At 38.8% G+C, this 12,715-nt stretch overlaps 1 protein-coding gene across 8 annotated transcripts in view; it reads right to left on the bottom strand.

Moving 5' to 3' along the window:
• The window catches only part of ARHGEF28 (Rho guanine nucleotide exchange factor 28), a 130,590-nt gene that overhangs the window by 34,503 nt on the left and 83,372 nt on the right, over positions 1-12,715 (bottom strand). For 7 of the 8 annotated variants that reach the window (XM_062599010.1, XM_062599011.1, XM_062599014.1 and 4 more), the window contains 12 exons: positions 11,593-11,704; positions 8,440-8,520; positions 7,422-7,461; positions 6,779-6,902; positions 5,274-5,406; positions 4,858-4,913; positions 3,715-3,766; positions 2,997-3,144; positions 2,780-2,901; positions 1,769-1,909; positions 1,116-1,366; positions 110-232 (listed from right to left, as the gene is read on the bottom strand). In XM_062599010.1, the coding sequence (XP_062454994.1) occupies positions 110-232; positions 1,116-1,366; positions 1,769-1,909; positions 2,780-2,901; positions 2,997-3,144; positions 3,715-3,766; positions 4,858-4,913; positions 5,274-5,406; positions 6,779-6,902; positions 7,422-7,461; positions 8,440-8,520; positions 11,593-11,704 (1,383 nt within the window). The remainder of the gene's footprint in view (positions 1-109; positions 233-1,115; positions 1,367-1,768; positions 1,910-2,779; positions 2,902-2,996; positions 3,145-3,714; positions 3,767-4,857; positions 4,914-5,273; positions 5,407-6,778; positions 6,903-7,421; positions 7,462-8,439; positions 8,521-11,592; positions 11,705-12,715) is intronic. The other variant, XM_062599017.1, reaches the window with a different exon arrangement.

Genomic DNA, 12,715 nt, shown 5'->3' with positions numbered 1-12,715 from the left:
AAGAGTTACTGAATGTAATTTTGATCCTAAATTTAAATAAAAACTACAAGTTATGTATCTATTTTCTGAGCATTTTGTCAATAGCAATCATACTTCCATGAAAACTTACTTTAATAAAATTCTGGAACTTCTTGTTTTGTTGCAACTCTTTGAAGAGATTAACAGCTTCTTTTTGATGGCTGCAAAACTCTCCATATATTTTCTTCATTTTACTTGCATTTTCCTCTGAAAACTGAAGAAATTAATAACTGAATTGTGCTCAACATTGCATGACACAGGAAAGCATATACCTACGGATTAATATATTTTGTACATATACGAAACTTATAACTTTTAAGTTACTTGTTACTCAAATTTTCTGAATTTCGCTAATAGGGTCTGTCACTACTGAATGAACACAGACTAGTCATTTTTAAGAGCAAGAACAGTAACAAGCTGGACAGAACACAAGCTACTTCCATTACAACTTTCCCAATAATGGTTGGAACAACTATTACTATAACAGTGTCTTCTCTTCTCCTTGCAAACACGATCTCTTTTGAAGCTTACTTGCCTCAAAAGTATCCACTTCTACAGGATAACAACAGTTAGGTTTATTCAGTTCAGTGGAGTGAAGACAGACTAACTGAAGGTGAAAAACTGCACTCTGCTGACTGCAGGAACTGAGCTATCGCCAGCAAGCAAGCATAGTTATCTGTTCTATAGCTAATATAAACTCTGTGCAACTGCACCTCCTCTACTGAGCCACAGCTTGAAATACACCATACCCATCACTACAAGAAATTAATGGGTAGCTTGTTTTCCATGCTCATTCAATCCTTCACACCTCTCTTTAGATGCTAAAAAGGGTACCCAATACTTTCATTTTTTGCAATCCACTTAATGATGAGAGCTGCTTTCTACTACAGAGTCAGGTTCATCACTACTCACTGTTATCTGTCAGCAGTGATTTCCTCTCATTACTATTTCACCCTGTAATAACCTGGAGGAGCGGATCTTTAAATTTTATGAGGCAACCTTAGCCCTCTTCCTGCCCACAAAAGTTTTAAACTCAATAAATTGTTTAATTTGAGAACCCTGAATACGTCATGATTTAGCAAACCTGATGTCTCTACCTGTTGCACAAGGATGTCTCCAATTCTGCCGATTACAAAATTACGTTCACTCCCCCCCTCACACGATTCCTGCCGTCTCTCCTTCATTCTGCAGAAGAATTGACTGTGAATCTCCAGTAGCTCATCTAAGCAAGGAAATATTTTGTCCACTGTGCTGTGGTCCAGCTGCAGTTCTTCTTTCATCCCTTTCCTGAATATTTCAGACATAATGAACAGGGTATGGATGTGATGCACTTCTGTTTGCATCAGTTCTGCAGTACAAAAGAAGACAGCAAAATAATCACGTGAGCATTTTGCACACATTCTATGACTGATTTTAGCAATATTCAAATACATAGTCATAAATGCTTTTTCTATGTTAGCTTCAAACATAATAAATCATGTCAGTAAGAGACATAATTTATCTACCTCTGGCATGGTTATCTCAACTGTACCCCACTGAACAGGGTAAACATGCCTTTAGTAGTCCAAAGTGTCCAACATTTCCTTAACTCCAGAAAATATGGTGAACTGCAAGAAACGTTCTTTGGATCTTCTTATTATGCTTACTGAAGTCTATCCATCCATTCTCCCAGTTATAAAACACGTAGGTTCTCTTTCTACTTGCTATGTCAAATTGTTTTCAAACTTACAAAAAACTTTGAAATACTGACCAAAAATCACATCCTGCCTTTTGATAACATCCTTTTCTTGCTTGCTACAGAATGCTGGATCCACAACAAGACTCCAAGACTCTGCTTCAAACTCTTGTGCATCTGTGCTGAGGTCAGTCCACTGAGAGGAATCCACATCATCTATAACAAAGCATAAACCTCAAAAGCACCAGCCATAAGAACAGTAAGGGAATTTCTTTTCTACATGTCCATCTCTTCAATAAAGGGGAACACATCACAGGGATAAACTTCAAACAAGATCTCTGCCAATGTCAAAAATGGTTTTACATCAGAAAAGCCTGCCAAATGGGAATATCAGCAAGGAAGGCTTGAAATGCAAATGCAACAGTGGGAAGCAAAACAAAAACAACCCATCTTGCCTCAGATTAAATCCTTCCACTGCTCGAAGAAATTTTTTGAAATTTGAAAATACAGTCTAACATTTTCGGTTTAACCTTCTAGCATTGGAAGGGTGTTAGCCATTTTGCAGATGTCCAGTGAGGGATATCTGCATGATCCTTTGTGAAAGGATGCCCTTCAGCTTTGAAATACAGTCTTGCACCTAACTACGGAAAATGCCTACTTCTAGTCACTTCACAATCATGAATGGCTGTTTTAAGAGGGCAGTTCGCCAGTTAGAGGTAAGGTTTTTGGGCCACTGAGGAAATACAAGTGACACAGGTTTATCTACTGCAATGTATGCTGTCCACGATGAGTGCTGAAATAAAATATGCTGCTGTTATGGTTTTGCAAATATGCCAATACATTTTCCCCATTATTTTCCAATGCTAATCCCAAACAAAAGAAAGTTCATTATGAGGAAGAAAGAAATGTTGTATTTTAAGGCTAGCATGTTGACTCCGTCGTTTAAACGAAGGACGCCATTGTAATTAACAAAAGATAGGTGCTGTTTTTTTAGTAGATGAAGCACCTTCCGTATTACAAAAAAAAATCTATTTTTTTTATTTACAATATAGACTATAAAATGCAAATCTGTGCAAAATTTCTCACCTTCCATCATAAAAGAATCCATTGATGAAAAGGTCCCTAATGCCTGTAACATCTCTTCAGAGCGTGACTTGGACCTCCAGGTACTAGTCTCAGAGTCTTGTTCAGGAAACGGCATAGATCTTCTATAGTGGAAGGAAAGCATTAATTTAATGGTTGCAATTTTCTTCGAAATGATGAATTATGTATTTAGGATACTGCCCTGGCAGCTGCACTCTACCTTTCAAAACTTGCACTGGGGACACTTTTGGACAAGGAGTAGGACTGTTGTGAGGCTTCCCTCCTTCCAGCAGGCAGTCCAATAGGCAAGGAGAAAGAAGCATGCACTGAGGAGAACACAGGTTGGGAAACGTCTCCAAGTGAGGAATCTGTGAGGCAAAAAGTTGGCAAACAGATATGGTATAGCATAAAGAGCATAGTTACACTGTGAAATGCTATCTAGTGTTCATACAGACCCATACAAGGTTACCAGGACTGTCCCCACACGGTACAAGACCATGATGATACGAGAATAGAAAGATAAGCCTGCAGGCAAAGCTGAGCAGCTCTGGCATGCCTATCACAGATGAGAAAACAATCTCAAATCATTCACACTCCACAGCCTGAATATAGGTGACCCAAATATTCATGCATATGATGAATAATAATATTCAAAAGTACAATACAGAACTTGCTACTTTTTATCTCCATTTTCACTGAAAACAAATCATTGAAAAATTCCCACTCATTTTAGAAGAGGAGTTAGTTAAATGGTAATTTCCTCAGAAAATCCTGCTTCTTAGAGATGCACATATTTTCCTACATATGTTAAAATCATAAAGAGAAGCACAAAAATGATGAAGGAAATGTTTATTTTGCAATTCCTATTACTTTTTAGCATAGGCTCAGCTCTGAAGTACTAGGCTTACACCTTCTAGCCCACTCGCTAAAGTACGTACTTGTTAAACCAGCTTGTGGTTTGTTTTTATTATGGTACTTCTCCTGTGATTTCTGAAAGAGAATAATTTCATAAAATTATAATGAAATAATAGTTGACAACATGCTGAACAGTCAAGTAATTCACTTTCATATGTCATCACCTAACCGGGCTTCAAGAAAACAGAAATTAAATCATAGTTCTAATTTCTGTTAATAACTAATAAACCAAAGTCAAAGTAGAATACTATTATTTGTACTACAATACAAAATCAGATCTATTTATTTTAGTCTAACTCACCATACAGTAATAACATTATACTTTTTCTACATTAATATTGTTTGTGGGAGCTGCAAGAAAAGGAGATCATATTCAGGGCTTCATTTTCAAATAACTGTGAGGGTTCTGTGGCAAAGTGGACTTTGCAAAACTTGTAAGAGAAGCCTGCTGTGCTTAGGCGTGTATTTCATGTGATGTAAGTCAGTGAACATTTTGTGTACTCCATTCTTATTGAAATGAGTCAGTCTCATCTCCTCTTAACAAACACCCACCAGTCGCAGTAACTGAAACTGCCAGTTCAGCTGTCCTAATGCCCCAAAGTTGCCCAGAAATTTGTGCAAGGTTATCACGTGACAGCTACAGACAAAATAAATAATGTTTTTTTTATGGCCAATTAAAGCCTTCTTTACCATGCAGATGCTGTATGAAAACATATTCTCCAGCTAACCACCATGATGCAAAACCCAAATACATCAGAAAGGCACACCCTATTCATTTGAAAAATGACTTGTATGGCTGTGATGTACTCCTCTGCAAGTCTCTTTTCACCCCAAGAAGGTAAAGGCCTTTCTAATACAGAGGATCTCCCTTTCTACACAGGGGGACATCTGTGATTTTTAGGAGCCTTGTTTTTAATCTCTTCTTGTAACCTCAATCATATTATTTCATAATTAGACCTTATAACTGTTAAAGAATACAAATAACTGATTTAAGTCATTTTTGATCCTTCTCTAAAAATATTTGTTCAAATATACTGCTTTCTCTGTTGCTCATATTAAACGTTTGACATTCCTGCAGCCCTCTGTGCATATTTTCTTCATCTCCTTTCTAGACCTCTTGGAAAGCAAACACGCTCTAGTGAGAACAGTGAGGTATAGGAAGTTACCTTGGTGCACACAGGAGCACACTCCTTACAACTCTTATGCACAGTCACGTTGCAATCTGAAAGAAAAGGTATGTTTCAAAGCCTGAATTTGAGCATCCTCCTCAACCTGCAGAAAACTTTACTTTGCGGCTTCACCATTATTCCTCCTTCGGCTCCACCTGCTAAGTAGCCTCAAGGCTGCTGTGCTAGGAAGGAGCTTTTGTGTAATGTGTTTGGGTGAGTAGACGGCCCTAGTCCTTTCTGAAGCTGGGAGCTGCTGCCTTTTTTCCCTCCCCCTTGTTGATCTGACCTCTTTACACAAAGTAGGTATTTCCAAACCTAAGTGAGGTTCTTTTTTGAAACAAAGCACTGAATATGATCTTACGGTAGGTTTCAGAGCACTGTAAATTCACACATGAAAGTCAGTAACTACTTACAAGAGCACTGCAGTGACTCCTTTCCTAAGAGGGCCTTTTCACAGGCTGTACACGGGATAACTCCTGAGAAGGTCCCATTTATAAAATTATGTCTGTTCGTTTTCTCTTTATCTTTGGCATCTTTATTTTTCGTCTTTATCCCCAAGAGCAGAGCCAGGAAAAAAAAGGGACATTAGAAAAGACAATAAACTGATTCAATCTTAAAAACAATAGAGCATCTTCTTTTAAGAGTAAATGACTCAAAAATGTTTATTCTCTATCCTGGAAGACTTGGAATAGAACACCATATTATTATATTCAACATTGTTTATGTTTCAAAATGACGAAGATTTTGCTTTTACTGGCAGCTAAGTCAGCAATCTTTATCACGGAATACCAGCAGAACTAACTTTTAAAATCTGCAAAAAGGAAAGGAGAAGAAAAAAAATTTTAAGAGATACTGACTAGCTGCTCACACGGGTATCAATGCCTACTTCTCCCTGAAGCATACATGCAAACTCATTTCCGTGCAAATAAAGGTCCACTTACATAAATTTATATAACTTGCCTTTAGATCTTAAAAGACACCAGAAAAAAAATCGAGTTTTATTAAGTGTTAACGAATTTAATAAATTTTGCTTATTTTCACAATACTTTTGCTGGGGTGTGTACACATTCCTGTAAGCAGTCGAAGCAGATATTCTTTAGGAGATCTCACAGATACTCACTTATGCATGGCTGCATGATTAGACATAGTATTAGAACTGACTGGGAACATGTATATAATCTCAGCAGCTCTTTGCTCACCATCTTCACATACACGTATTTTAGAATATCCTGGGGTACAGGAGGGTGCACTAGAGAGCCTACAAAGCTGCTGAAAGGCCAGACAGAAACATCCTGCAGGCCAAACCTAGCCCTCAAGCTGCTAATTGATGGCCTTAATCTAAATTTCAGATGGCTCAAAATTAAACCATAAATGTTTTAAGTCTACCTTTCATACTATGCTTGACTACATAGGCCTTGAATCTGCAACTCTTCCATGATAAGCAGTACTTATTCAGGCAAGAAGTTCCACTGACTTCAAATAAGGCAAATTCAGCTGATCATGTGCAAATGTAAAAGGTGCAGACTCAAGTACTTACTGAAAATAACTGCAAGAAGAGTCATACACCCTTTATATTGTTTAACAAATAAAATTATTTCTTAAAGGTAATTCAGAAAATTAAAATTTGGCTAAATAGCTAAATGAGATTATTGATAACATTATAAATGTTCAGGGAAATATTCAATTTGTTAAGATAAGATTACTCTTTAAAAGCACTTTTTTTTTTTTTTTAATGGAAAGGTCCTGTCAGGGTATCCTGTATATGTTTTAAAATTAATAAATAAAGATAAAAGCTTCTTCCTACTATTTATATGTATTTGCAATAAACGGTTTACATAAAAATTTATTCTTATCTATAATTCATTTAATTACAGCGATGTAATTATATATAATAACATAGATATAAATCTCAAATCACCTTGCACTTATTCCGTGTACTCGTCATCCTGTTCATCAGAAAGCTGAAAGTTCGACTCACTTTACATTTTTCAGATTCAGTTTTTGAGGGTACAATATATTTATCCCATTCCTCCTCCTGAATCCTAAAACACAGATCCACGAAAACAATTCATTCCAGCGGTAGTCTTTTAAAACAGAGCAGAATCTGGATGACATTGCATCACCTAACATTTACAGTTACCTGTTTTATTGTTTTATTCTGGCTTTAACCATAGTTACTAGAACGGTTGTAATCCCCCTTTCTGGGAAGGGGCATTACCAGCCGCGGGAGCGCCCTGAACGCGCAACGCACTACAAGTTTCCCGCGATGATGACAATCGCTCTCAGACGGGCAAAGCCTGCGCTTATCCCGGTGTCTGGGATCTCTTCCGACGGCCCCCGGAAACGCAGCAGGTGCTCCGAGCTCCCCGGGGCAGGGCGCAGCCCCGGCGTCGCCTCTAACACCAGCTGCCCCGGCAGCCCCGAGCCCCGGCGGGCCGCGGCCGGCCGCCCCTCGCTGCCTGGACGGCATTCTTGCACAGACCTGCTCCCAAGCCCACGGAGGAACACCGCGCTGCAGAGGAGGTCGTCCCCGAAAATTCACGTGTGACAAGTACTGATACCTTTTCTCTCGTGACTGCTCGGGCAAACTGTACGCTCGCTCTACAAGACACAAACAGTTAAGGAACACTCAGATCGCTACGGCGGCGTATTTCCCGGAAACACACGACCTCCACCAGACCATAAGCTTGTCATTAAGCGCTTGCAATGTCATTTGAAAATTAGGAAAGCAAAAAATGTCTATATTAGAAGAAGCTTCTCCCAGGATAGTACCCTTGCCTACTAAACATCGCAAAGTTGACAGAATCTGCCAGAACCAAGACTGATCTCAGAGAACGCCAGTCTCTGCAAACAGAGAGTCTGTGTTTAAGAGTAGGAAAAAGTAGTTATTTTCAGTTTTTCTAAACAACATGGACCTAAATGATTCATCCTTTCTTTTGCTTTTTATATAATTTGTTATAAAATATCTTAACAATACTCCTTTAATATTTGCTGTTATCTGTTTTATTCGGCTTTAGCTACAGTATTAAAATTTTTTTAATCCCTCTCCATAAAGAGGAATATTACTAGTCCAACCACTACACAGAATGTGTAATATGTTACATTTATGTCCTGGAAACACTAGAGAGGACTCAAGGAGATACTTTTCAACAAACTGTATAAAAAGCAGTTTAAAAGACAAATCTGAGCTGTTAAAGATAAGGTCCTATCCACTATTTCCAAATTAGAAGTCATTTAGTTTTGTAGACATTATTTGCAAAGCTACCATGAGTATGGTTCAGAAAGGTACTTAAACACCTGCCTAGCTTGTAAGCATCAGATTATGCCACACTTGAAGTTAGATACAAACTCAAGCACACTTTACTGAATAGGTGTGCCTTCAGACACACACATACTCCGGGTTAGCACAGCTAGGATATTTTCCACAGAAGTAGCAAGACTAGAATGGCATTTCAGTTAGTTGCCAGACAAAAACTGTACAACAGGATGCTTTCTGAAGAAACAGAGACCATGTACCCGTGGAAGATGGAGACAGCCTCATGCAAAACAGCGCTCTTGGGTTGTCACTGTGGTACTTACTACAGGGGTGGAGCAGAGACACTGACTTAGAGAGTGAAAGAGCCTGAAGGAGGGATCGACCACTGTTCATGAACACACCATCTACAGAGCAGGGACAAATCCTTTACTGTTACACACTGGTAATGCTTTCTTGAATAAAAAGAGGTAGTTGTTTTAAACCCGAGCATACTGAAAAGCTTTCATCAGAAACAGATGGTGATTTCTTACTTTATTCTTGCACTTCACGTTAGAAAGATCAGTCTTTTGCTATCATGTATTCGTCTACTTTGGCTAACATCAGTAAGCCTAGATCTCATTGCAACCTACTAGTTCCACTGTTCCTCCCTCCTGCATAGCTACGTTTAAGTGAGATGTCAGAAGTGGTGGAGCCGGCTTACCAGCTGCACCGAGGGAAAATGGCAGGTTTTCAATGCACAGACATCTGAAGGGACTCAGCGCAGCTGTGCCCCCTAGGGAGCTGCTGAATTATCTGACCCTGCTTCTTGGACCAAGCTCTGGGGCTAGTCTGCACCTGGTAACCAGATGACACGGCTGAAATCTAGCACAGGTGCCTGCATTAGACAGTAATTACGACTGCTGGCTGCCAAGCACTGTGTTTAAAAGTTGTGTCCATGCAAAACACTGGCAAGTGAGGCATGGGGCAGAAGATGCTGGTGACAGGGGGTAAGGAAGCGGCAGCAGGTCTTGAACAGACACTAGCTTAATTCCCAGCAGTGGGTGGATGCAGCGCACACCGGATTTGTAGTGTGGTCAGCAGAATGGCCCATTTCCAAAGCTTGGGAAGGATAAGGATTCCACTTTCTCCATAATGCAGGTAAATGCCTAATATTGACTGTATTTGGGGGAAGGGAAGAGAGAATGGTAGAAGTTGGGTCTGAGCCTGGATCAGGTCAAAGCAGGTAATGGTATCTGGATGAAACATAATGGTCTATGATAACAATGGTCCCTTTAGCTATGAGCTCAAAGGAATTCTTTTTTTTAACTTTAAGCATATACTAAAGAGATTTGCTTATCTGTCACCCCGTAGTTCTGTGACCTATTTTCTTTATTTTCTTCTTGTTGTTTTAAAAGCCTTCTCATCACATCTGTAGGATACAAGTAGTTACAAACAAATTAAGTGATGTGGAAAAATATAACACAACTATATGCTGGATGCTAAAATCTTACAAGGGGTCATAAAATCTTACAGTGAATTTGAGAGACAACAACCAAGGTGCTTGTTGCACTTTTTAATTCTACTTCCTGAGGAAAAAAGATTTCTGTCATCACTGTATCTGTCACTTTCACCATCTTACCTTCCCAACAACTTTTGAATGTTACCCACTTTCAAAGTTAATTATCACATTTCTGCAACTGCTGCAACAATTGGCTGCTGAGTAGATGAGAAAGACCCTAACTAACTAATGCTTCAACCGAGAGAAAAGCTCCAGTGCCCATTCAGCAGTTCTCTCATCCACTGCTCGCTGTAACTCACAACTATTCATCACGTGGCCTGTCTTGCTCAGGACAAGGGAGGAAGCTGAAGACACACTGCAGGGAGAAACAGGCTGGAATTACAACAACAGACAGGGTTATCGGGACAGAGGACACCAACTCACAGAACACCAGGCTTCATTAATTGCACTGCTCATGGAACAACTTTTTGAGCTCCACAGTTGAGCATTATATGATCATTTCACAACCCTGCAAAGATTCACATGTATTAATTTAGACTCGGTAATGACATTTATATACTTAAAGTGAGGTATGTATGTTAGTCTTCTGGGACTAAGTTAAAAAATAAAGCCACTACAGACATTAAAGATGTCTGGACATCAAGAGAGTATCGAGGTTGCTGCTAAAAGTTTTATCCAAACACTTTTGTGAATAAAGAAAAGTTATTAAAGGATGTAACTCATTTTTAGGAAAAATACATTTTCAAAGAATTTCTGCTAAAGAATTGGTGTCTTGGGAGGTTTATATCTGGGGACTGTATTGGCTTGCTACAGCTTGTTCAGCTTTAATCAATCCAATTCATGCTTATAACTAGTTAGCTTCCTGGATTTTAACTACACATTGTATCAGGGCGGCAGCAGCAAGTCAAGAGCCAACTACAGTAACTTAAGGCATTTATCTACCTTTCAAATTCATATTTTTTTGTATTTTAGAATTCAAAAAATATTTTTCTGTTGAAATTAAGCCAGGTGCTTTCTCAATGCATAGAAAGCTTTTGAGAGCACAGTGAACCATTTCATTTCTTGGAAAGCCAGTGTTTTTAAGTGATATGATTCATATGAAAGAGCATATGCATATTTCACACTTAGCATGACTTTCAAATATAACCCATACCTTCACTGACAAAAGTTTGGATTGTCTGCTAAATATGAAGCCACATGTCTACAAATAAAGGAGGTTAGAAGCAATCTGTAGAAAATCACAGGCTTCCTGTTAAGCAGGACAATCATTTTCTACAACAGAGTAATAAAATGTGAGGTTCTTACAGAATTTTCTTTGGGCAAAACCCTGTTCACTTGTTATAAATCAGACATCCTGCAGTGATCAAGAATAGGCTTAGCTCAACCCTTACTAGAGAGCAGCACATGGACACAGTGTGCCAGAATCTCTGCAGAGCAATCTGTGACTTGTGTAGTGCTGAGGGTAGGTTCTGCTCCCCAGGCTGGGGAGATGACCACACCCCCCCCACACACACCAATTTCTCATACTCCCCAGGATCTACAGGAAGCTGGGGCCATCATTAAGATCCTACTTCTGTGTTATCTTTAGCCTCCTCTAGCTGCTACAGGGCTTCCAGCTAGAGCTTAAGATAAGGCTCTTTGGAAAAGAAGATGACTGCCCTGAACCACGTTGCTTTTTCTGACTAAAGCTTTGCCTGTCACAGTTCCCAGACCCTCCCAGGGGTCAGATGCTTTATCACTGGAGCCCATGACAGAGGCAGTAAATAGGAGAAAAGCAAGGGAAGACAGCAAGGGTAACCAAAGGTAATCAAATGCTTCTTTCATGTGGCTTGGCAAGGTCTAGGCATACAGAGACCTTGTGCACACAAGTATCGGTGAACAGAACAGGCCTGAGTAAAGACATTAATACTACGTTTGAAGGAAGCAAACATGGGATGAAGCAATGCAGATGCAAATCCAGAGCACAAGTCACACTGACCTTCGTTTGAATCACCAATAGCAAAGTCTCGGGGAATGCAAGGTCTTCCTAGTAAGCCTTTCGGTGAGGAACAGGAATAGGAGCGTGACCGAATTCCAGACAGTAAGCATTCCTAGTAGAAATTGTGGCAAATGAAAACTTGTATCATTTTTAAATTCATCAGCAACAGAAATCAAACGAATCAGTGACAGAATTTTTAAACATTGCACTGACCACACAGGTTTTTCTTAGCTTCCTGAAAGTTTTAAATTTAATTAAGATATCCGACTACTTCATTTCACTTTGAATTCTTACAAAACCTGTCATATTTCCACTATGAGAATTTTTGTATGTTACAGGAAAGAACTTGTGGGTATAAGTTACACAAAGAGAAAGCTTACATTTTTCTCCAGTTTGGTGGCAAGCATCATCCAAACAGTGTTGTTTGCCATTTTATCTGATGGCCAGGCTATCTGTCCTGCTTTCACTATGGAAGCCATTAATCTTAGTGCTTTAATACCAGAAGAACATTTTGTGTAGAATACCACCCTATCTCAGTAATTACTGATATCAGAGTTTACAAAGTAAGCTTTGTAAATTCTTTCACTTTACAAATCTTTTAGTTTCACAAACTTCTACTTTGTATAAGCAACTTTTACATTACAGTAATACTTACTCTACAAAGTAAAACTTTCTTTTTTCCTTCCACATTTTTCTGATTAAGCTTGAAAAGATTTTCAGTTTCCCAAATATGTTAATGGTACAGCTGGAAATGAACCCTCCTGATTTTTCACAGATCTTTTACATTTGCACAGAGTGAAATGTAAGTTTCTAAACTGCTTACAATGTTGTTTGTAAAAGTAGCTCTAACAGAATTCAGTGTTTGTGCTGGACTCTTTCTCCCTTTATGTAATCATTTGCTGAAGTTCCACAGAAGCAAGAAGTCTGCTTAATAAAATATAAACAATCTGTATTAATAAAAAATAACTCTGTGCATGTGTTCAAATTTCCCAGAAATGGCACCATGGTTCAACAAAAATGAATATAGCCAGGATACTTTAGGAAACTATCATTAGGAGTAGAGATTTGTACCAGTCATTGTATAAAATCCAACTGACCCTTACTGCATGTGGCAATTATTTTT

Source organism: Rhea pennata, chromosome Z (genome assembly GCF_028389875.1).
Source record: "Rhea pennata isolate bPtePen1 chromosome Z, bPtePen1.pri, whole genome shotgun sequence".
Lineage (NCBI taxonomy): Eukaryota > Metazoa > Chordata > Aves > Rheiformes > Rheidae > Rhea > Rhea pennata.
Note: the sequence above shows the minus strand (reverse complement) of the source record. Positions and strands in the feature narration are given on the sequence as shown.